At 47.8% G+C, this 23567-nt stretch overlaps 1 protein-coding gene across 1 annotated transcript; it reads right to left on the reverse strand.

The window, feature by feature from the left end:
- Positions 1-4064: 4064 nt before the first annotated feature.
- Positions 4065-22132, reverse strand: NUFIP2 (nuclear FMR1 interacting protein 2). The gene is made up of 4 exons (XM_080629835.1): positions 21882-22132; positions 17341-19050; positions 10045-10077; positions 4065-9644 (listed from the first exon to the last, which is right to left on the reverse strand). Exons 1-4 carry the CDS (start codon positions 22060-22062, stop codon positions 9592-9594), a joined length of 1977 nt encoding a protein of 658 aa, XP_080485961.1. The 5' UTR covers positions 22063-22132; the 3' UTR covers positions 4065-9591.
- Positions 22133-23567: the final 1435 nt, after the last annotated feature.

Below are 23567 nucleotides of genomic sequence, written 5' to 3' on the forward strand. Positions count from 1 at the left end.
TCCAGCTCCAACCCCTGCCACGGGCAGGGACCCCTTCCACTGGAGCAGCTTGCTCCAAGCCCCTGTGTCCAACCTGGCCTTGAACACTGCCAGGGATGGGGCAGCCACAGCTTCTCTGGGCACCCTGGGCCAGCGCCTCAGCACCCTCACAGGGAAGAGCTTCTGCCTAAGAGCTCATCTCAGTCTCCCCTCTGGCAGGTTAAAGCCATTCCCCTTGTCCTGTCCCTGCAGGCCCTTGTCCAAAGCCCCTCTCCAGGTTTCTTGTCAGCCCCTTTAGGCACTGGAGCTGCTCTAAGGTCTCCCCTTCAGGAGCCTTCTCTTCTCCAGGCTGACCCAGCCCAGCTCTCTCAGCCTGGCTCCAGAGCAGAGCTGCTCCAGCCCTCACAGCAACTCCGTGGCCTCCTCTGAAATCGCTCCAACAGCTCCGCATCCCTCTTGTGTCTGTTGTGCGTCAGGACCACAGTCACACATCCCCATCCCAGCCGCAGGGACCAGACTCCAACTCTCACACACACAAACAACAGCAGCCAAACCCTTGGTGTGAGCTTCTCTTCCTCCCTGCCCTCCCCTTCCCCTGCCAAGGGAAAGGACACTGAGCTCCTGGTCCCACTGAGCATCCATCCATGCCTACACAGAGCCACCTGCACTGCTCACAGGCTTCATGGCCAGTGCTGCCCGCCCTAACGGACCAGAAGTGGAGTCTCCATCGCCACAGTATCCCCGGTTCAAGGGATGCTCCCTGAGAGCGCGGAACAGAACCTCACACCGACACCCACAAACTTTAAAACTTTTATTCAACAATTTACATCACTTATTGTCTGTCTTAACGTATTCGATCTACACAAATTTCTGGTTTTTCTGGTTTCTTTTTCCTGATAAAATAATAAAATTTGGATAAATTTTGAAGACCTGTTGGTGCAGAATAAACAAAATTCCAGGGTTTTTTTTCCTTTTTTTTTTTTTCCTTTTTTTTTTTTCTTTTTTAAACATTTAGTGTGAAGTATGACATCATTGGTAAAGATAACATCATGCCATTACAGCTCATGGACATTACCCATCCTTACAGTCCGTGATATCACCCATTCCAGCGCAAAAGGCTGCGTCAGACACAGCTACAGCAGGAATTCCACTAACTCTTCCAGCCACCCTCTCACCACCGGGAAAACGCCGACACGTTTCCAGCTGGGCACACAAGAGTGCATTAACCTCATCGGGAATAACCAAGGAAGGGAGAAGGAAACACAAACTACCTTTACAGACTCGTGTGGTCGCACACAACCAAGAGGGGCTGCGCCTCTCTGAGGGTCAGAGGTAACTCAGCACAACCCCTTCGTGGTGAATTTAATACACAAGGAAACGGAAGGGAATGAGAACTCGTGGATGGGGGAGGCAGGAGGAGACAGGCGAAGCGCGCGGTTGTGTTTTGCATCGCCCTTAACACTGAAATACTCAGGGGAGGGGGACAGAGGGGGCACCCGTCCCCCCAGTAAACAAGTTGAGGACCTCCAGAGCGAGGCTGAAGGTGTGTAAGTACACGTGTGTGATGGTAGATAGAAAAGCAGCCCTGTTCGGTATGAAAGAAAGCTGTCAAGTTAGTACAAATCGCTGCCACGGCGAAGGGAACGGGAGGAGGAAGCGGTCAGGGTCCTTCTCCCGGCACAAAATCCCGATTCTCCTGCGCAAAGGCTCTGGGATAAGCAGTATCCTGGCTAAGCAACACGTTTCCAAAGGTGGTACCTGCACCCCAATGCACCCAACTCATGAAAACAAACCCCAAATGAAGCTCAGAGACCAACGCGAGCTCACCCTCCGCTCCAGGGACCACAGTGAGGAAGCCTGTCCCTCACCTCACAGTGGGAATACACAATGGTAGGGTTAATTCTGTCATTAGAAGCCTCCAGCAGCTCTGTCTCCATCCCCTCCTCAAAGCTGTGTGCTCCCTGTCCCCATCCCACCCGGCGGGTACCACTCTCAACCAGAGGAATAAAGGGGCACTCGTCCATGCGACACTAGGAGTGTACCTGAACCACAGCCAGCGACACCCCGCTCCCTCCGATCCAAGCACTAAAGCAGGCTCTTTAAAATAAAAAAATACTATATATATATTTATATAGCTATACAGAGACAGAGAAAGCCAAGGAGAGGGGAGAGGCTCCTAAGAAGAATCAAGAAGCGCCAGTTTTCTGCTAGAGCTGTCAGCAAAGAGCTGTCACCTTACATCAGACCCTGCAGGGCGGTGAAGAGAACGCAGGCAATGACAGCACAGGAATGCAAAAGAGGGCAGATAAGTCACTTCTGGTAATGAGACACAAATTAAACTTTCAAAACATGTGCATAGCTTTATTCATCTGCTTCAAACTAACCTCATCGCGGAGCTTCGGCGAAGCCCCGGTGTGCAAAATGCATCTCTAGAAAATAAAGCAAGCAAGCTTTTCACATTGACAGTGGCAGGAGCACAGAAAGACTGGGACAGGAACCACACGTTGGGGTGAGCTGGGAGAGAGATGAAGGAACAAGGAATCGCACAGCTTCGTATTCAAGAGTCACTGACTGCAAACAGAAGCGTTCCTATTTTGTTAACTTCAAGCAAGGCGTGTTTAATTCTGCTTTACAACAAAAAATGTAAGAGAAAAACCCCACAGTAACAAGAACCACAACCTGGAAGGGAATAAACCCCTGGATAACGGGATCCCCGGTGCTGCAGAGCCCTAACTCCAGTGCAAAGCCACTTGCAGACCATCACTGGCCCTTGCTTTGCAGGCAAAGCATTGCAATGCTTGTTTGTGACCACAGAACAGCAAAGCAGCTTCTCTTTCTCTACCCCCTCCAAAGTCACAGGTGCCACCCCACAGGACATCACCCCCGAACCATAAGCTGGGCTCTATGCAGGCTCGAGCCCAATCCATCAATCCGATGGGTCACTGGGACAATAATGAACCCTCGGATGTGGAATAGGGCCCAGCCGGCCCAGCAGCTCACACACCACCACCAGCTCCCTTCAGAAAGAATAAGCACACGTGCAAGGCACATTTAGTCAGATGGACACACACACAAACACGGGTGTAAAACAGCAAACGCTGCCCAAAAAAGAACTAATGGGTGCTGAATAAACTACATTAAAGAGGCAGAGAGTTCTAGCCTATGTATTGATATACTATTTTCCAGGCAGTTGTAATCCCCAAGCGTTTTTCCTACACGACTTTAGGCCTTCCTCGTTCTTTCCTCACTTTAGAAATACTATTTTTCCTAAAGGATCTTCTATAAATAGTCAAGTACATTCCTTTTTCCCCCCTCCAATGAACTCCTCCTGCAGGGCCGCATCTCCCCATGGTGATCCAGGTCTGACCCAGTAAGACAAGAGGTTCTGGACCTGCTTGTGCCCTGTGTTAGCACCTCAATGGGGCAAGACCTCCCTCACACCTCAGCCATCAGGTTTTGGCTGGTTAGATGGCCTTTTTTCCTTGGAAAACAACCCAATTTCAGGCACCAACCACTCTGCAGCACCCAGAGAAGGAGCTTGTGACTCTGGAATGCTGGGGGTGCAGGCAGGAAAGAGGCCACACAATCTTTAATACTGCTGGTTAACTTCACATTGAGAAAAAGCCTTAAAAAGATCTTTTTGCAGAGATGAGCCATTTCCTTCCATAGAGAGATTCAATTAGAAAACAGAAGTACTAAAACCAGAGACAAGACATGGATTGAGACTCTTCTACCTCACAAGTTACTTGGGCCTCTTTCCCGCACCCCCAGCCAGGCAGGAAGGAGAAGCTGAAAACCTCAGGGATTCGCGCTACCCTTTCTAATAGCAACTTGAAAAGAAGGAGAGAAAAAGCAACAACAAAAGGCAAATGCACAGTGTTCTCTCAAGTGAAGAGTTCTCCTTTGCTTGCGTTTGCATAGAAGTTCCCATAGGTCAGCACCAAAGTCAGGTAGACCCCTCTCCCGGACCCCCTTCCTACGCTACCCGCAGTTAGTGGCTGTGTTACACCAGGGTTTAGCTACTCGCAGAGGAACTATATGGTCATGTAAATGAAAAACAACAAAAGTGCATCACACATTCTTGATTTTCAGGGTTACTTATAGCAGCAGCAGCATTAATCCAAGACAATGAACAGTTGTAGAGTCGTTCTTAAATGCAGCAACACTTAATGAAATGTCTTCAAGGAAGGTCTAAGAGGGTCCTTCTCGAAAGGATAAAATGAAAATGAGACTATTCGATAGACACAAAAAGGAGAGAGAACAAAAATTAAAGACACCATCTTATTTACATCAAAAAAAAGAAGAACCCAAACAACATTCTTGTTAAAATATCTTTACAACACCTAAGCAAAAAAATAGGTCTTTTAAGAATAAAGCAGAAACTCCTAAAGCAGTATCCATTTCTGGAACCCTTATTTAGCACCTGAGGAAAGACTGTATGGAAAGCAGACAGGTTATTTTTTGTTGGTTTTGTTTGTTTTGTAAGAAAGTTGTGGGTTTATGTTTGCAGCACACAAGTTTCATACCACAGACAGAAATGAACTATTGTTTCTCCTTTTAAAAGATACTCTACTCATCAATAAGGCTGTAGAAAAGGGATACCGCTATCTTACAACATGGCTTTAGAGTGCTGGACATGTTAGATGATGCTTTCTGATTAACAGTCAAGATGAACACAGCTCAGCATCCCCTGCTGAAAGCAAGGGGATGACTTTTGCTCCTGTCCCGGGACAGCAAGCAGTGTGCCAAGAGGGTCTCATGTCCTCAACACAGGGCCATCATAGAGCTCTCTGCTACCTCTCCACATGTCTGCTTCCAAGGCTCTGGAGCAGGATACAAGGAAGCAGCCCTACCCTATGGCGTAATACATCCTATACAAACATCTAAAGCTCTGTGATCCCTGGAAGGCAGCACAGACCCAGATCTGCTCCTTCACACCAGACCAGGATCCTGCTTCTCATGGACAAAATGCTCTCATGGTGGCCAAAGCCAGAATGACTCTGGCTCCTCTAGCCCCAGCCCTCCTCCTGCTATATGCATTGGTGTGAAATGTGTAGCAGCTTTAAATCAGGTGTAGCCTTGTTCTCTCCCCTCCTGACCTCGACCATCTCCCTTGTAAACAGTCTCTGTAAGGAAAAGAAATCACTAAGGACGTACATACAGAAAAGTCTTCTAGGGATGAGACTCCTGAAAGCTTTGGACACTACAACAACTTACTGAAGATGCTGGAACAAAACTGAACACGCAGGAAAACTACCTGTGAAACACATCTGTGAATGCCATAGCTCCCAGATGTCCCCGAGGTCACCCACTGGCTGGAAAGGATGCAATTGTGCTACAGCAACCCTCTCTTGAAGGTGAAAAGCACCAATTATGCAGAACTAAAAGGACAACTTCTATCTCTCCTTTTTCCTGTTGATTTAGCTAAGCTGGTTCACCCCATCACCCACTCCCATGGTGTACTCACAGCCTAAGAACTGGGGTTCTTGTCAATGTTTCAAACAAGTTCACAGCAGCTACAGAAGGCAAACAGTGGGATTTGTCCCTGCTCACCGCAGCGGGGTTGGACAAAATGACCTTTGAAGGTCCCTTCCAACCCAAACTGCTCTATGATTTACGGCTGAGAGAGGGTGATGGTTTGAAGCAGGTTAGTGACAGAATCCATGCCCTGGAGCTACCCACATTGCCAAGGAGATTTCCAACAAAAACAGGTGTCAGGGACAACCAAGGACAAATCAAAACCAAACACCAACCAAGCCTTGAAAGTCATTGCATTGCCCATCCACCAGACAGGTGGATGGAGTATGAGGGAGCAGAGATGCTGAAGGTCCCCAAACCACTGTCACCGGAGACGGGAGCATAGAGCAGCTTCTAACCCATCACTTTGAGTGGACCAAACACTCCATGATCCACCAGAGAGAAAGCAGATCCCATGCTGGATCTGGTACACACTCCACAAAACCCTGTACAAGAGACCTGACAGGACCTGTTGCAGAGGAACAGTGCGGAAAGACCAGAGGAGGAAGAAGCCAGCCCTGCCTGTGAAGGAAGCCGTACTCCAACAGACAGCCTGGCCAGGGAACTGGAGGAAAGGGACTCATTGGATCAACAACAGGAACAGAAATGGGAGAGAAGCCTTAACCTGAATTAGTATCTTCATAGCTAATAAAAAAATAGGTCATGATCTCACCCTTAGTGCCACTTTCCGATACCACACGTATTTAAGGGTTTTTGTTTTAAAACTCCACTCAGTGTAATGAAAACAATGGCACAAATAAATACACGCTCGCTCTCCCATATGAGTAAGATGCTCGCACACGCAGCGCCAGCTCCTTGCCCACAGACACCCTTGGGTGCAGCCCTGGGAGAGGCTGAGCACCCCTTCCTGGGCTGTATTTGGTTTATGCTACAGTACTAATACTCTGAGTCAAACAAAAAAAACAAGATGAGACTTATCAGTAACACCTTAGCATTATTTCAATGTGCTAAATTAGTCACAGCTCCATTTCTTATTTTTTTCTTTTTTCCTTTTTTTTTTATAAGTTTACACAAAAATAATCAGAAAACAGATTAACTCTGAAGAGATTTTTAATAAGTGCTAAGTAAAGAATTGTGTGAGGACTTCAGGAGGACTGGAGACAGCGACAGGGCAAGTTACACCAAAGCACAAGGAAGTTTCTTCACGGTCCTGCCTGGCTCTAGGCAATACTCCATCCCCGTAACACCACCTTTGCCAGTGAGCCGGAGTTACAGGAGCTCAGAGAGAGGAATTCCTAACTGCTTAGCACTGAGCACACGCCATGGAGCTCACGAAGACAGACATTTGAAGAGAGGATGGTCAGAAATACAGCAGAGAAGCTGCTGAGAGTGTTTCTGGATGGGTCCCAGTGGCACGGAGCCACGCGCAGTGAGGCAAAGCAGCAGGGATGAGCATGAGGGGAGAAATCAACCCAACCCATGGCTTGAACAGTGCTCAATGCTTGTTTAGAACATCAACTGGACTAGGCCAACATGAGCATCCTCAAATACTCAGCAAGACTGGGATCCTTCTAACTGCGCAGGGTCAGATTCAGCAATGGGTTATTGCTGCTCAGCTTCTGCATCGCAACAGCTGAGAGAGCAGATCTGGGGCAAGGGAGGACCAGGACAGTGCAGAGCCCAGGTAAGCAAAGAAGGGTTTGGATTTGTCTTTTTTGTCTTTTTGTTTTTAATGGAACCCAGCCCTTAAGGCGACAAGTGACTACACAAGGCAAATAAATACACAGCAGAGCCTTAAAGCCAGTAAAACAAACTGGAAACTTTGCTATTAGCCTTCACCCTTTTGAAAATAGAACAAAAACCATCCCAAAACCTTTCTTCCACCTTAATTTTCCCAATCCCACCATCCAGTTTGTTCAACACTTTAAAAGCTCAGGAATGCCCCAGCTCTTCCACAGTGGAGCCAAAGGCGATTCCAACTTTTGGCAAGCAGTTGGGAGACTCAACAGAATTAGAGATAGGAACGTTGAGGACTAGATGTGGGGCACATCTGTAAACATGTTATACATCTGAAAGTGACGCACACCTGCAGAGGTGGTACAGGTTGTAGGTGAAATAGAAGTATTTGCGACTGGCCAACCACACATTTCTGAACCTGGACTGGTACAATACATGATCACTATATAGTATTACACTACAGTATTATACTATATAGTATTTTATACATAAAAATGGAGTAGGCAATCCATAATCAAACTTGTAAAATGAAGCGTGGCAGACAGCTAGCGATCTTACAGAAGGTACAGAAGGAAGTTCCATTGTCCCACTGTGAGCCTAAGCATCTCGTACAGGAACAATCTTACTAAAACAATAAGCAAGTATAAACCATGATACACATTCCTAGTTAACAGAAAAACAAGTGGATATAACTAAGCACAAGGGGTAGGCAGAAGTTTTGGGCTTATCTGCTTCCTTAATGCCCCATAGGGTCCAGACTGATTTGCCGCTGACCTTGATACCCAGATATATGTGAGCCACTATTTGGCCACAAACACTCCACGTCGGGTACATGTGGAGCTTGGGTAGGTCAAAACCCCCAGTTTGGCTTTATTTATAGCTCCCTCTTGCACTGGATCCTGTGAACTTTCCACCCTTAACCAAAAACCCAGAGAAACTACCCAACCCCAAGCTGATTTGGATGCGCTACACAAGCTGCAATGGGACAGAGCGAGTTACACAGCTGGAGCTGCAGTCTGCTTTCTCTACCACTGCTACAGGAAGCTTTCCTTCCCTTGGGATTTATTGATTTACTCTTTTTTTTATTATTATTTTTTAAAATTTTAATTATTATTTTCATTCCTAAGTCCTCCATTTTTTGTAATAAAATAGATTTTTATTAAGAGATCATCATAAGCAGAGCCCGGAAATACACAGACTGCATTAAAATATAAAAGAGCTTTTCCAACGGGCAGGTGTGGCCATTGGAGTTCCATGGACAAATTGAAAAGGATTCAAATTCTTTTTTTTTTTAAGTTTTCCTTTTTTTTTTTTTTTTTTGTTTTTCTTTTTTTTAAGAGAAACGAAATAAGTCAAGAATGGTGGAAGTTAGCAGAACTCAATTCCTCTTCAGTTTTCCAATGAAAATGGGAAAGAAATCCAGCACATTTAGTGTTAGGAGACAGACATAGCAAATATGAAGCACCTACAGTTGAAAGCAGAAGGTATTTTTTTTTTTGCTCCCAGTAATACAATGGCATTAACCTGTGGGAACAGTGGGTTTTTTGTTTTTCTCTGTATTAAATGCCTAAACAGATTGCTTATTTTTGCACGTTGTCTTTTAAAATGAAAAGAACTCTTCAGTTGCAATAGTCCAACGTGTAACCGGAGCCAGGTCAACTGTGTGACTTCACCATGCATCCTAGAACTGCAGTATTACCCCCAGAAGAATGATGCCTTAAGACAATATTCCCAGCATCGGACTGCTGCTTTACTCCTGGCAAAACATGCGGATTATAATTCTCTGGATACAAAAAAGAAACTGCAAGCTTCAAGGTGTTTCTCCAGCATTCAATGGGAAACAAAACGGAAAAAACACAACCAACTAGGGGAGGTGGAAGGGAAAGGGGAGATGAAGTATGGTGAATCATCCTGATTTCCCTGTGATTAGTGTGTCACTACAGTCACAGAACGAGAAACAGAAACCTTGTCAAGCGGAAATGCCTCTCCAGTGGGTTGCTGCAGCCCATTGCAGACAACAGCAGGAACTTTAGAACCGGGCTTGTAAATCGAGTCTGTTTGTTAATCACTTGCATTCACTCTTTAACCAAAAAACAAAACAAAAAAGGAAAAAAAAAAAAGAAAAGGGGGGGGGGAAATATCTATTCAGTACCGGAGATTAAATAATCACGTGTGTAGTCTCGTTGAAATAGATTTTCAGATTCCTTAAGAAGTCTAATTACTTTCAGTTGCCATTTTTAAATAACTATATATATATTTGTATATATTATCCTGTGATTCTAGTTACGGTTCCTCTGCTGCACTGAAGATTTAGAAGGAGCATAAAAGCCTTTTGTCCCCCACGAACAGCACAAATGCTGCAGAAAGGTTAGAACAGGCAGTCTCGTCTTGCTACCTTCATTGATCCGGGCGATCCATGGCTTCATCATAAGTGATTATCCTTTTGGGATCTGGAAAGAAAGCACAATCCTAAGTTTCCTACAAGCTACTTTCAGGACCTATGGCTGAAGATAGTCTAAAACTTATTCTTGGGTCTGACAGCCAACACCAGAAGTAGAAAGCTTTTTCATATACACATAGGGAAGACTCACTAAATCTTCATTTGACGCTGGTTTTACTGCTCTTTGAAAGACTCTGCTTCTGTCTGGACACCCCAAAATTATGGCAAACCTTATTGTTCTGACTTTTAGCAATTCAAAACACAGGTAAACCCAGACTACAAACAGCAGGCACTGAAGAACTAAACTCAGGCATCTCTAGACACCAAGACCATCCACTCTCATCACACATCCCAACAGACAGAGGAGAACAGAGCAATTTAGCTTATTTATTCTTTCCAATAATCCTTACCTTGCTTCTGCAAATTCCAAACCAATTCCATTTCTGTGGAGGCAAAACAAGAAGACCATTGTTATTACGCAGATTGATGCTGTCACTGGAGACAACTCCAAATATACTTTCATTTTTCTGAGCATGGCACAACACTGAGGCTTTCAGACAATGCCAACCCCATCCAGCCCAGCCCCAACTCAGCCCACAGGTTTGCATGAATCTGATGTGAATGAACTGGGAATAAAAGACTGTAATGTGGTCTTCAGGGTCAGACAGCCAAACTCAGCATCAGAAATGTCATCTCCGTTCTCCGCTCCTACACGTCACAAACTTTGGGCTTCACTACTCTGACTCCAACTTGCAGCCTCAACAAGTAGCCTGGAGAGATGATTTCTGTGAGATCAGAACTCATGGACAAAGCAGGTTTCTCATGGTGCACAGCATGCACCTGCCAAAGCACACCACGCAAAGACATTGCTGCAAAACCGCTGCCAACACATCACCTGAGAACAAGGTGCAATGCCCAGGACACCCAGCTCCCTGCTTGGCTGGCAATTCTTTCCCTAATTTACCTCTACAGACACTTGTGGGCTAAAGACAAACCAACCCTCCCCAATTCTTGCAGAGAGCACATGTTCTTGTTTAGCTAAGAAGTAACAGTAAAGTTATATGTTCTTTTCATTCACTTTAAGAATCAGAAGGTTCCCCCCCCCCCAACTTGCAGTCCTATGACAAGTTGCACGGGCCTTGGAACAACCTGCTCTAGTGGAAGGTGTCCCCACCCAAGGCAGGGGGTTGGAACTGGATGAGCTTTAAGGTCCCTTCCAACACAAACCATCCTGTGATTCTATGATTCACCCTATGAAAATATCCCAAATTAAGTCCCATCTTTAGAGACCCATTCAAAATAATTACATTTAGACACTCTCAAGTTGGAATTTTGTGAGCTGGAATATTTATGAAGATACTAACAGGACCCTGCGCCGAAGTTTAAGAGACATCATTATAGAAAAGGAGCATTTAGTAAGAGCACAACCTGCAAGAACAATCTTTCAAGCTCTCCCTTTTGCCAGAAAGCAGGGTGACAGGGCCTTGGCAGGGGTTGGGAACAGGGAATAGCAATGGATTATTGAGCTACATGGTATGCGCAGTAAAACACAACCCAAGGCAGTAAGTAAACTAACCAGCATGGGAAAGGAAGAAGAAAAACCCTACAGAAGACACAGCCTCAGTACGATGCGTGCTGAGTGCCACCTCCATCAGTCACTTCCATGTTTGCATCTCTTCTCCAACGCTTCATCTGTTCTTTGTCCTCTACTATCTCAAGCTCCCTGGGGCAGGAAATTGCATGCAAATGAATATTGCCAGCCCCCTCTGCACAACTAAGCCTTTTGTAAGGAAGCCCCTGACAGAATTTTACGAGGTCTGTTATTTTTGTGTCAGGGTAACAACAGCCAGACTGCACTTCCATCAGGGGAACCCCAGTGTTTTGGGGATAGCAACCAGCCTCTACCACCCCCAGGGATGGATGTAAGCAACCTAGCAAGGGACTCCCTCATCCGCCAGATGCAGATTCCCCAAAAGTAAAATGAACCAGCTACTAAAATTACCTCCAGCAGAGCTCATTTTCCATTCAGTGATGTTAGATGCATCATTTCCTAACAACTAAAGGACATCACCTATTTTAAGAGCTTTCCCCAAAGGCAAGGCTCAGAAAACTACTCTTAAGTTGGTGATTCCTCCACATTAGAGCAATGTTTGAGTATCAAATACAAGGCAGAGGCTGAAGCACTGCTCACTGCTGTATCTCCAGGTAAAAGACCATGCTTTCTTTTGCACTTCTATTTCGCCTTAACTTCATGGGACATCAGAAGAATGCGAACTGCTTGTATTAAGATGTGCCTGACAATCAGACAGACAGTGAGATACTATCAACAACACACAAAAAACCCCTTAAGTTGTCAAAATTCTGTTTTAAAGAAAACCTTAACAAATCTACACCCAAACTCCCCAACCCTTTCAGGCTTCAATCTTCCTTCTTCAGAAAGAGAGGTAGGAGAGAAGGCTTTGTGAATTGTCCTGTAAAGCGCACACGCACACACTGGCAGGCAGATGTTCACCCTGACACAGCTACAAACCCAAAGCCCATCAGAAAACTGGATGTGATATTGACTGCTATTGAGTATTGTCAAGCGCAAGAGCAAGGTCCTCCTCTGTACCTGGCCAGCAGCACATGGATACAGGACAGCCGCACAGGTTCAGCACATTCACCAACTGAAACAACTTCACAAAGGATAAAAACATTAAGTCTTTGGCTAACTGCAACAGAGAACCAGGAGAAAAAGACTCCTTCAATCTTAAGATGAAATTTTGTGATTTTGCCTGTTTTACTTGCCAATACATTAGAGTGAATTTTCTTCCCGGCTGTGGACTGATTACAGGCTGTGTCACCTATTACTGTCACATGGTGCTGTGACAAGTGCCAGGACCACTACAGCAGGGGTTGGACAGACCTCAGTTACTAGAACTGCTGCTTTCCAAAGCACAAGTTGGTCAAGACCTGACCAACAGAGGCCATCAATCCCAAAACAGGACACGTGGCCAGGGAAATTGCATGCTTCCTTCTCAGCAGACTCCAACCCAGCTGGAGAAAATGCCATCAACAAGGCCTTGCACAACCCAGCATCAAAGCCAGCCCTGCTCCAGCCAGGGGCAGAACTAGGTCACCTCCTGCGCTGCTTCCAGCTTCATGTTTTCCAGGATACTTTTACTGTTGGCCAACCTCTCCACAGCCCTCTGGGATCATGGCTTGCAGGAGCTGCCTGCAGCAGACAGCCCCAGCCATATCTACCTAAGGAGCTCCAAGGAGAGGAACCACTTTTTCTGGGAACTATCACCAGAACAAAGGGTTGGTGGAGAAAGGCTTTGATGTGAGGAACAGACTTAAAGGTGAATTGTGCTGAGATGCCTCATAGGTCAATAAACTTTATAGCTCGACTGGTACAAAACCTTGGAAAGAAAGAAGTCTCTCTACAATAACTTGTTAAGACAGGCACTTTTACACGCATTTACCTTGCTAGAGAGGCTGCCCTTGCAAACAGAAGTGCCTGCACAATACCATGTTCTTTGTTCTTATAAATCTAACATATAAACTGTGAATAGTCCCTAAACTGAAGTGCTAGAAAACAAATAATAAAGAAAGACCATCCTCATTAGGTTTTTCTATCTACAGGACACAATGAGTAAGTTATGAGATTGCCCCTGAAACAAAGCAAAGACTGAAAGTTCAATGCTGTGGAGACTCATTGCTGTACTGAATACACTGCAACTCATCCTGACAACTGGAAACAGCAGAAACTTGAAGGAGAACTAAATCAGCTTTTGCCTCACAGCTCAGGCCTCACAAGCAACAGACTGAGCTCTAACCCCTTCCCACCAAGGGGGATAGGAAGCCAAGGCACTGTCTTCCTCCCCTCTCCTGATGTAAAGGATGGGAATTGCTGAACTCACAGCTCTGCTATTTCTTCTGACCCAGTTCACCACTGCAGTGCACGCCACTCCTGGCTGGCCCATGCTGCCTTGCTCCATTTTCCATGCTGCTCTTCTGCTCCCTCACGCGAGCAGAGATGCTGGCGTGACCGAGATGGAACAAAGCAGCAGCACAGGCAGAACCTTGGGGGCAAGACAGAAGAGGAACACGCTGCAGTTTCCTCTCCTCCACCTGTGTGGTCTTCGATATTTTGCAGCTGAACTGCAGGTATTACTTGCTTTTTAGGTAAGGAAAAGCAAACTGCTGAGCTCCCCACTTACACAATGTGCCACGTAGAGCTTTGTGTCAGTGACAGCATGGCCTGGAAGACTGCAAATGCCCAAGAGTATGATGAAATCCTGCAAAGTGTTGTTAATTACTCTGATATGAAATGGTTCATCCAGCTGTCTGTAAGAGGATGACTAAAGCAAGAAGATACTGATTTCAATAGAAGTAAAGCTGCTGAGATACAACCAGTAGGCCCATCAATGCTCAACTAGATCAGATCTACCTTGCTAATCAGGTATGTCACCCGTGAGTGTTTCAAGGCACCAGCACAAACACCAAGTGGCACGTGCTGTCAATGAAGGCAGCCACACTGAAGGATCGTGTTTTACAGTCAAGCAGATCAGATGAGCAGGGTATTCCTGCCCTTTAAAAAGGAAGAAAAGCAAGGCATGAAGCAGGGGCACAGAAGAAAACACATGAAAAGCACCAAGAGAATAAGAGGAGGGTGAATCTCAACCTAAATCTCCCCTCTGTCAGTTTAAATCCATTCCTCCTTGTGCTATCCCTACATGCCCTTGTAAAAAGTGCCTCTCCAGATTTCTTGTCGGGCCCCTTCAGGTATTGGAAGGAAGCTGTGAAGCAATTACAATCTATCATGCCCCTTGCAATCACTGGGCAACCACGCACAGGCAAACCTGCTTAGCTGGAACAAAGCGACCGAGTAAGTTAGAGGCTTTCCCATGGCCTACGTGCAGCCCAAGATGAAGATCCACACAACCTGATCACAGCTACAGACACAAACAGCACAAAAAGGGGGGCAAGCTTGTGATATACAGGCCCAGACACTGCAACCACACACACCGGAGCCCATTCCTCACTGCAACACCCAGCGCTTCATCCTTGCATTGAACTACTGCACACAAGGAGCTCAGGGTAGGGAACACATAAGGACCCCACCAGTGCTCCATGCTCACCCCATCCTTGCCCTGCACTCGTTTCTCTTTGTGTCCATAACCCCAGAGGCAGGGCAGATCTGAAGATCAAACTATTGAGACTTTGCTCAAAAGCAAACAGATCGATCTGAAGAGGGAGAAGTTCACTCTCCTCTCGAAATCAAAATCAAACAATCTGAGGATCCAGCTGCCCGGGACACTCAAACACTGGCCCAGGCAAACCCGCAGGTAGGAGAAGGCAGCTTGTGAAAAATAAGCAAGTGAAATCGTTCCTTTCCTATTGCAGAGGAACTGGCTGGCCAGGAGCAGGACCTCAGGAAAACAGCCCAAGAGAAACGGAGGGAATGGTGTGGGAATTAACCACTGCACTGCTGCTCTGTGAGCACACCACCGGCAGCGGTTTCTGGATATTTTGCAGGACTCTGGCTGCAGGGTCACCACGATGAAGAGGGTACAGCTATCTCCATCTGCATGGGGCAGAAGGCATGATTCCTCCCTCTACCCCTTAACCCAACTCACCCCAACAGACTTGAACACACCCAGAAACACCCCTACATCACCACAGAAGAGATACTAAGACCTGGACTTGGACTATCTCCTGCTTTGTAAACCAGCATCTGAAGATTAAGTAGGAGAAAGACAAGCCCAAGCTGTTTGGAGCACCCCTATCAGTGTGTTAATGACAGCATTGATTAGAAACATCCATCATCTTTTACCCATAAGTAACACCTTGAAGCTGGCACAGGTTCTGGTTGGTTCTGGGTTGTTTCCCCAGGGCATCACAAGGGTGCTCTGGATGCTCAGAGCAAGAGCATTCACATGCACAAGGATGGAAAGAGAAGAAAAAGAGTATTTTAAAGGGTGCTTTAGGTGTCCATTCTTGCCACTGAATGTAATTAACGCCTGCGTTTAGAAGAACTAAACACAGCCAGACTTTGAAGTTAACACCTCCTTAAGAGAGGACATGGGAAGGGAGTGTTCTTTATTTTCCTGTTGTTACCATTGTTTTACTTTCACACTGCTAGTGAGAAAGGGAGAGCTGATGAGTCTCAGCAGCTGTACAGAGTTGCTTTTCTACAAGAAAGCTAACAAAAGGCTGACAAAACCAAAGAGAAACGAACTTAAATGTAGGGAAAATTTGCACACTCAAGAAAACGATTGCCTAGGACTATGCTATGCTTCCTGATACCCCAATTTTCTGATGGCAAACTGGGATTTTGGCTGCAGGCAGTCACAAGAAATGAGAACAGAAAGCTTGCTTTAATACTGGAACAGACTGAGCACAGGGTAGAGGACCCAGATAAAAATCAATTGATGAATGCTGTTCTCAAGAATGCTAGAGCTTAAAACGTGAACATCAGGAGTGAGACAACCTGGAAAAAACACATTTGGCGTTATTATTTTTAAGCAACTGGGCTTGCTATTACTAAAGGAAGGCATCTGAGTGTCTGTCTGCTACACAAAGGGTTTGTAAACAGGTAATTTAAGAACTTAGCAGTAGGTCAAAACACAGCAAATTTGCCAATGCCAAGCAAATACAAACCCCTCTGCAGAGACATTATCCACATATGTATGTGGAACAGTAAACAAGAAATGGGCGATCACCCTTTTCCCTTCAGGATAAGGGGATGGATGCAGGAAGAGAGCAAATAAAAAATAGGAACTGCCCCTGTGTTGGCAAGACTGTGCCAAAAGGGAACTCACAATCAGGCTCCTGCTAACACCAAGCCAAAACCAAAAGCCAAGAACTGCCACAAGACCTCACTGCTGCTGGGGCTGAGGCTGAAACCAAACACAAGGTAGCCACAGGCTTCCTTCTCTTCATTCCCAGTTTAAGCAATCTCTATCATGTTTGAGTCACGGCAGCCTCAGAAAAAAAAAAAAAAACCCACAAAAAAAAAAAACAGGAAAAAAAAAAAAGGAGCTGGCCTACAAAGGACTCCATGAAAGCAATAAAATCATCTGAAAGATTTGGCTTACGAAGACAATGAGAGAATTCAATCTGCACCTTCCAGAAGAGTTGATAAGCAAAGATCTGGCTTGCTGTTGCTCCAATATTCCAGAAGGGCAGGAGAAAAGGGGCGTGTGTGTGTGTTTGCTCAGGAAATTAAAATAAGTCACACCATGAAAAGCTGTAGGAATAATTTGTCTTCCTTCAAAGCTGTGATTTCATGGCCTGATCTGCCCAGGGGAGAAGCTGCAACACTCTGGTGGTAGAGGTGTGAGTACAGACTATGAAGCCTTTCCAGTGACAGAATATCACCTGGTAAAGCTGGAACAGAGCTGGCAAACCTACACATTTAACTCCTTCCAACGCTGGAAGCTGGAGGAGGACCTGCTTCTTCCATGGGAATTAAAATGTAAACCACACGTGCTGTATCATCACCTACCCTTGTCCACAGAACAGGGAACCAAGTACCTCTGAAGAGTAACTAACCAACTGTCTGAATAACTTCCCCAAACCACTACTACTGTTAGATATGTGCAAGCAAAAAGCTCATTTTTAAAGCAATCAACTGCTGTAAAGAAGAGATCACGTTAGAATATTGCATTTAAAATAACATAAAAGAGAAAATGCCCTTAGGCAGCAAGTGAAGCCATTACCTTTAGTGTGATACATAATAGCAGCCCTCAGGTCAAAAGAACCCCAGCTATCTTTCCTTTCTAGGCCTCTCTGGTACCTCTGTTCTTTGGCGGAGGCTAGCAAATTGTTCGTGGGAGAGGCCAGAGGATTCTCTACTTCATAGTCTTTTGAAAGAAACACTAAAGCACCTTGGCTACCGGTGTCTGCCTTTTGTAGGTCACCTGTGTGATGCGACTCCAAAGCTAAGACACCACCCTCAACAGCAGTCCCAGGCTTAAGAATAGCACTAAGAATTTGAGGGCTAGTCCGTTTATCCAGCTCATAAGCCTTAGGAAACACAGGTTGTTCAGTTCCTGAGGGAATGATTTCAGCACACTGTGAAACCAAAGTGGCAGGATATTCCCCTTGAAATGTCACTTCCATTAACTGATTATCCGCAGATTTCCCCACACCAGTTTCGGGTCCAGCGCTGGGCTCGTTGATGAAAGACAAACCCCACTGATTCTGGAAGATATCTCCCAGGTTCTGCTGATTGGTCTGCGATGGGAAACTGACTTGGGTTGTACCCAGAAGCACAGTTTGCATATTTGAAGGGTAGATAAAAAGGCTAGATTTCTTTTGTTCGAGAGCTGCTGAAGGTGTACTCATGTCCTGGGGTCCTGACTCAGAGGAGGTGGATGGTACAGTACTAGCAGCAGATGAGAGCAGTGGCTGGGTCCCTGGGGAATACACGCTTCCATCTGTCCCTGCCAGGATGGGCCCATTTGAGAAACTAGCAGAAGTAACAGATTTCATAGCAGACATGGGGACTTGGGACAGTCGACTTGATGTTTGGGCCTGAGTTTCCCCAGCAGATGATGAAGATGATGAAGATGATGTGGATGGGGTTTGAGCTGCTTTGTTGAGGTTCTCTTTAACTTTACTTGCATAACTTATTTTGGGTACGATTTTAGCACTGCTATTGTCGACTGGAAAAACTGGAGGTGGTTTAAATAAGGTCCATGAGTCCTCTTTAGATGTAGCTGATGATGCGTGCTTCCCTTTGGGCCGGTCATCAAACTTCTTGCTGCTAATCCCAGGTTTGGCATCCGAGTTTTTTCGCTGTACATCCCCAAGCCCAGGCTTTCCCCGTCCTGCTCCACCAGCTCCAGCCTCATATTTCCAAACTGGCTTAGTATTTTCAATTCGGTTCCCCTTTTGTTCACTATAATCAGGCTTCAAACTCTCAAGTTCCTGTTTTAAGATTGGTGCACTGACCTCCTGTTGCATTATTTTATCCTGAACCAGATTCAAGTTCTCACAACCCTTGGCACTGTTGCGCCTGCCTTTCCGCTTCTTAGGCGTAGTATATCCACTCTCGGAGCCACTTCCATCGTTATCGGCCCCTTTCCCTACGTAGCCATTGGTGATATAGCTGGAGTTATTGGTTACTACACCGTTTGGAATAGACACTCCCTCTGGCTTCTCTGAGGATTGGCTTTCTCTAGGTTTGTTTTCGTAGGACTTCTCATTCTTTTTGTCCATGCTATTTTTCTGAATGAAGTTTTTGGGTTTGATTCCAGCTTTCCCCAAAGCACTGGCCTTCACAGTCTGCTTTGGAGGCACGTTAGTGTCTACGAGCTGCTGGCTGCCATTGGGTACCCTGGATCCTGGGGTGGTGGTTTCATCAGAGCACAGGCCCTTTAATGACACTTCTCTTTCTCCTGCATTACCATTTAGCTCTCCATAGCCTAGAAGGAAGCCAAAAACAACAAAAGGCAAGAATTAGAACGTGAAACGTTAAACTTCTGATGGCAGAAAGCTGTAATCAGCCCCAAACATATCCAGTTTCCTCAAGCAGACATTTTAACACAGGAAAACCATGCACAAAAGCGAACACTTATTTGCTGGAAACCACAGCACAAAGGGTTAAGCAGAAAGTTATCAGCAGCCACTGATTCACACATACAACAAGGTGACCTATAGATGACAAAATACAGTAAAAGACTATTTAGATACTAGATAAGGCAAATGGACTGTACTGAAGGCCACTGGCAAGCTGGAGAGCTATTTCATCAGCTACTGTTTCCAGGTCATGCAGAGGAAAAAAAGTAATTCCCAGGATGCTTCAAGACAGAGGGATCTGCTGCCTTTGCTATGAGATTTGTTAAGGTTCAGAATCCATACAGTGAACTAGAGCCAACTCCTATCATCTCCATCAGCTCCCAGGCCTGCAACACCAGCAGCCCTCCTTCCCACCCTCCTCTCCCAAATGCCATCTTCAGTAAAAGGGGAAAAGAATCCCTAAGGAAACCTAAAAAAGCAGCTTTCCAAGAGGACATGTGCAAGTCCAGTTGGAAGGAGGAGGGAAGAAAGGGTGCCAGCATCCCCTCACTTCAAGACAGCAACCGACACCTCCCTACATGTGCTCTTTTAACATTGAGAAGGTGATAAAAGTAGGAAGAACCACATGCCTGCAATCTGCCTTCACCACTACCAGCGATTGGTCTCCTGCCCACCAAGAAACTTGTCCTTGGGGACCTGCTCCTAGCTTGAGACCCAAGCAACAAAGCACTTGCTGAGGGATCCAACTCATCAAACCATGAGATTACGCTGTACACTCAGCCTTCCCTCCTCCTTCTGCAGTTCATTTCTAGCCCTTATGGTTCTGAAGTGAATCTGGAGTGTGCAATTCAAGGAGCTGGAAGCTCAGAACAGTCCAGAACCACCTCAACTTCCTGCCTCATTTTCTTTGCAAAACCTCTGGCCAGAGACCTTTCACTTTCAAAGATTTTGGCTACAATGGCCCAAGAGAAGCCTTGAAACCTCACCAAGAGATGGGAAGAGGACTCTGTACCCAGCTCAACAAACACACTCCAGCTGCGCATGGAGCAGAGGGACCCGCTCCTCCAGAAAGAGCGATATCCTTGCTCCTCCTCTGACTCATCCATCCTCCTTCCCGAGGGTGGAAAGCCTGACATCTGCAACAACTGACCCACCTAAGGCCTCATCTGCAGCCACAGTGGCACTAAGTCAGTCCCCCAAGAATGAGAGCAGGCAAAATTCCAGCTTGAAAAAGAATGTTTTTGTTGTTGCCAATGTTGTTGAAATTAACTGCTATACCAGAAATCATTGTTATCCTCACATCCTGGAGCCTCAGATGTCTGGCAGATGTAACTGCTCAAGTTCTGGGTAAGACGGGAACAGAAGAATCCTTGTAGGAATCTTCACAGAAATTCCACAATTGAGTTTGCTGAGAGGGATCAAAAAGGATTTTACTACACGCAAGGATCGGTAACCACCACAACTTCCCCTATAACTTTCCAATGGGCTGTTAAGAACATTAACCATGAATACTTCATCCTGGAGAACACTGATGGGATGGGATTAAGGCAAGGACTTAAAAAAAAAAGAAATCAAGTATTTGAGAGGAAGCCTTTCTCAAGAGCAACGTGCTACAGCTGACCTTGTATGACTCAAGCCTTCTGACACCACTTGGTAATGCAACAAAACAATAAGAATGGTCATAAGACCACTGCAGATGAGGAGCGAAAGAATGAAATGAAGAACAAAATCCATCCCAGTAAGTCAGTGTGTCAGCAGTTTCTAGTTCCAATGCCTGAGTTTTCTCCCAATCAACGTTTGGCACAGCTGGCTCTGGCCTGGGCACAGAGGGGCAGCGACCAAACGTTTAGAGGAGGAAAGCTAAAGAAAAGGGATTCCGGAATGCGCAGGTGAGGGGGATCTGGCAGCCTCGCGGCTGGTTTCATAGCTGGAAAGGGAGGGGTGTCAGAGCAAGAGCGCACTGGAACCCCGGGCACACTGCAAACAGCGAAATGACTCCTCAACTTATTTTTGCTCGGGAACTTATTTTAGCGCTGGCCGGGGCCAGTCCCTCCCTACCCCCGCTCCCGAGGCTGCGTGCGTGGCTCCGGCGCCGCCAGCCCCGCTCCCGATGCCGGCCAGGGCCCTTCCCTCGTTATGTAAATGAAAATCTCAAGGAAAACCATAGAATTCAGATATTTACACGGCATTTTAGGTGCTGCCGCAATCACACACTTGCTTTGAACCCCCCCAGGCCCCTCTAAATGTGCTTATTTCTCAGGACGCAGCAACCAGGCAGCGCCCCAGGGTGAGGTGGGGGCTCGGGAGCAGCTTCCCCCCGCTCCCCAGATCCGCGGTGCCGTTCAGGGGCTCCGCACAGTCCCCCTCCCGGCTCGCCCCCAACCCCGCTGAACCTCGCGGAGGAAGCGGCCGAGAGACCCCCCCGGTGCAGGCCCCTCCGCCTCCTCCGAGTCATTGATCGGTTCTCCCCGGCGCCTCCTCGCCCCCCGCCGCCCCCCGGCCCGGCCCGGGCATGGGCAGCGCTCCCGGTGCGGCGCGGCCCGGCCCCACGTGCCCGGCGGGCCCCGCGGCTCCCGCAGCCGCGCCGGCCCCAACATGGCGGACAGGAAGCTGCCCCAGCGCGGCGGAGAAGCTTCCAGCCGGGCCGGGGGAGGAGGTGGCGGAGGAGGAGAAGGAAGGCCCCGCCGCCGCCGCCCCGCGAAGGTCACAGGCCCCGTCCCGCCGCCCTGCCCCGGACCTGTTCTCCGCTTGGCCGCCTCTTGGTGCTGCGGGCCGCCGTGCTTGTGCTCGTGTCGGAGCGGCGGCTTAGGCTGGGCTCGGCCGTCGGGCGGCGGCAGGTAGGCGCTCTGCGGGTGGTGGTGGTGGTGGCCGCAGTAGTAGTAATGGTGGTGATGATGGTGGTGGGGCTGCTCCTCCATGGGGGGCGGCTGGCGGGGCCGGGCCAGGCCGGGCTGGGCGCTCGCTGCTGGGCCGTGCGGCTCCGGCGCTAGGACGCGGCGGACTGGCAGCGCCCGCCCTGCAATCAGCGAGCCGCGCCGCCGCGCCCGCCCCTCGCCCCGCCCCGGCCGCCGGAGACGAGAGGCGAGGCGGGGAGAGGAAAGGAAAGGATATGAGAGCCGGCCCGGCCACCGCGGCACAGCCCTGCCGGCCAACCCCTCCCCAGGTGAGGCCAGGGGCCGGGTGCGCTTCACCCCTCTCACCGTGCAAGCGCGGCCGCGCCGAAGCACAGCCACCTTCCGCTACCTTCACCGCTGAGTCAGGCCTCGGAGCCTGGCGAGCGGCTCCCTAGCGGTAACCGGGGCGGTGCACGCACAGCCTGGCTCCGCAGCCTCGCCCTCCGCGGGAGAGGGCGGCTCGGGGTGCAGCAGAGCCCGTAAAGGAGCGGGTAATGCCGAGCAGGGGCTGCGCAGGCCGGGTTAGTGCAACCGCGTCCGCAGGGCTGCGCCGGAGGGGAGGCAGTCAGAGGGAGCACCGCGTTAAAGCCGCAGTCACGGAGAACGCGGGAACAGCGGCGCACTGGGAGCGCCGCTGGGTCCCCGCTCTCCTCCGGGGCTCCGCCCGCAGAGCGGCCGGGACGGAGCCCAGCACGGCTCTAGCGAGGGCCAGGCAGCTCCACACACCCCACTGCTCGCTCCTGAGAAAAGCGCTAGAGATCGGGAGTGATGCTTAACAAAATGCCAGAGGTGGTGTTGGGAAGCCGGTGAGGAGAAAGAGGAAACAACCTGAAGCTTGTCAGAGTTTGCCCCAGATTCTCACCACTGCAAACCTCTGCTAATCCCCACTGGAGCGTGTCCTGTGGGGGGGTTTGCAGCCAAGTGACCTCGACTTCTGCCTCTGCTCTGAGCATGTTCCTTTGCAGAAGGAAAAGGCCAGCAAGACTTTCCTCTCCACCTGCCTTTCCCCATTCCCTCGCAGACACAGGGATTCTCCATGGACAGCAAGGGGTTTGATTTGGACACAGCAGCGAGAATTGAGGCAGGAGTTAGGAGGGTAGGAAAAGGGCAGGAAGAGGGATGGGAAGACCAGGGATTAGCACAGGCTGGATTCAGGGGCAGAGTTCTGCTCCGAGTTATTCACTACTCCGGTGTGGTTTATTACCTGCACATGATCAGAGCATGCACCACAACAAACAGGGAGCATGAGTGACAAAATGAGATCATGGAATTAAAGACGCTTATAATTAATATGCACAAAATAAAAAAGGCTGCACAGACAAAAATAGTATTTCCTCACATCTCAGGCCCTGCACTTGCAGCTTTAACATCCTGCTATATATTTTACATATTAATATATAGTAAACAAAGTTCCTGTGTGCAGAAAGCTCTATGAGGCCTCAGCTCTGTACAAAGGACAGTCCTTGCCCAGAGATTTTACAGTTCCCAGTTTCATTTCACCAGAACAGTTGAAAGTCTGTGCCTCAAGC

The sequence above is a fragment of the Psittacula echo genome (genome assembly GCF_963264785.1).
Source record: "Psittacula echo genome assembly, chromosome: 15".
In the NCBI taxonomy this organism is placed as follows: domain Eukaryota; kingdom Metazoa; phylum Chordata; class Aves; order Psittaciformes; family Psittacidae; genus Psittacula; species Psittacula echo.

Excerpts from the sequence above, each read along its gene's own strand:
- NUFIP2 (XM_080629835.1), bottom strand. The coding sequence starts at position 22,062 with ATGGAGGAGCAGCCCCACCACCATCATCACCACCATTACTACTACTGC. Across the intron at positions 19,051-21,881 it reads GGCGGCCAAGCGGAGAACAG|GCTATGGAGAGCTAAATGGT; the intron begins GTCCGGGGCAGG and ends GCTTCCTTCTAG. Across the intron at positions 10,078-17,340 it reads TATTATGTATCACACTAAAG|AAATGGAATTGGTTTGGAAT; the intron begins GTAATGGCTTCA and ends TTGCCTCCACAG.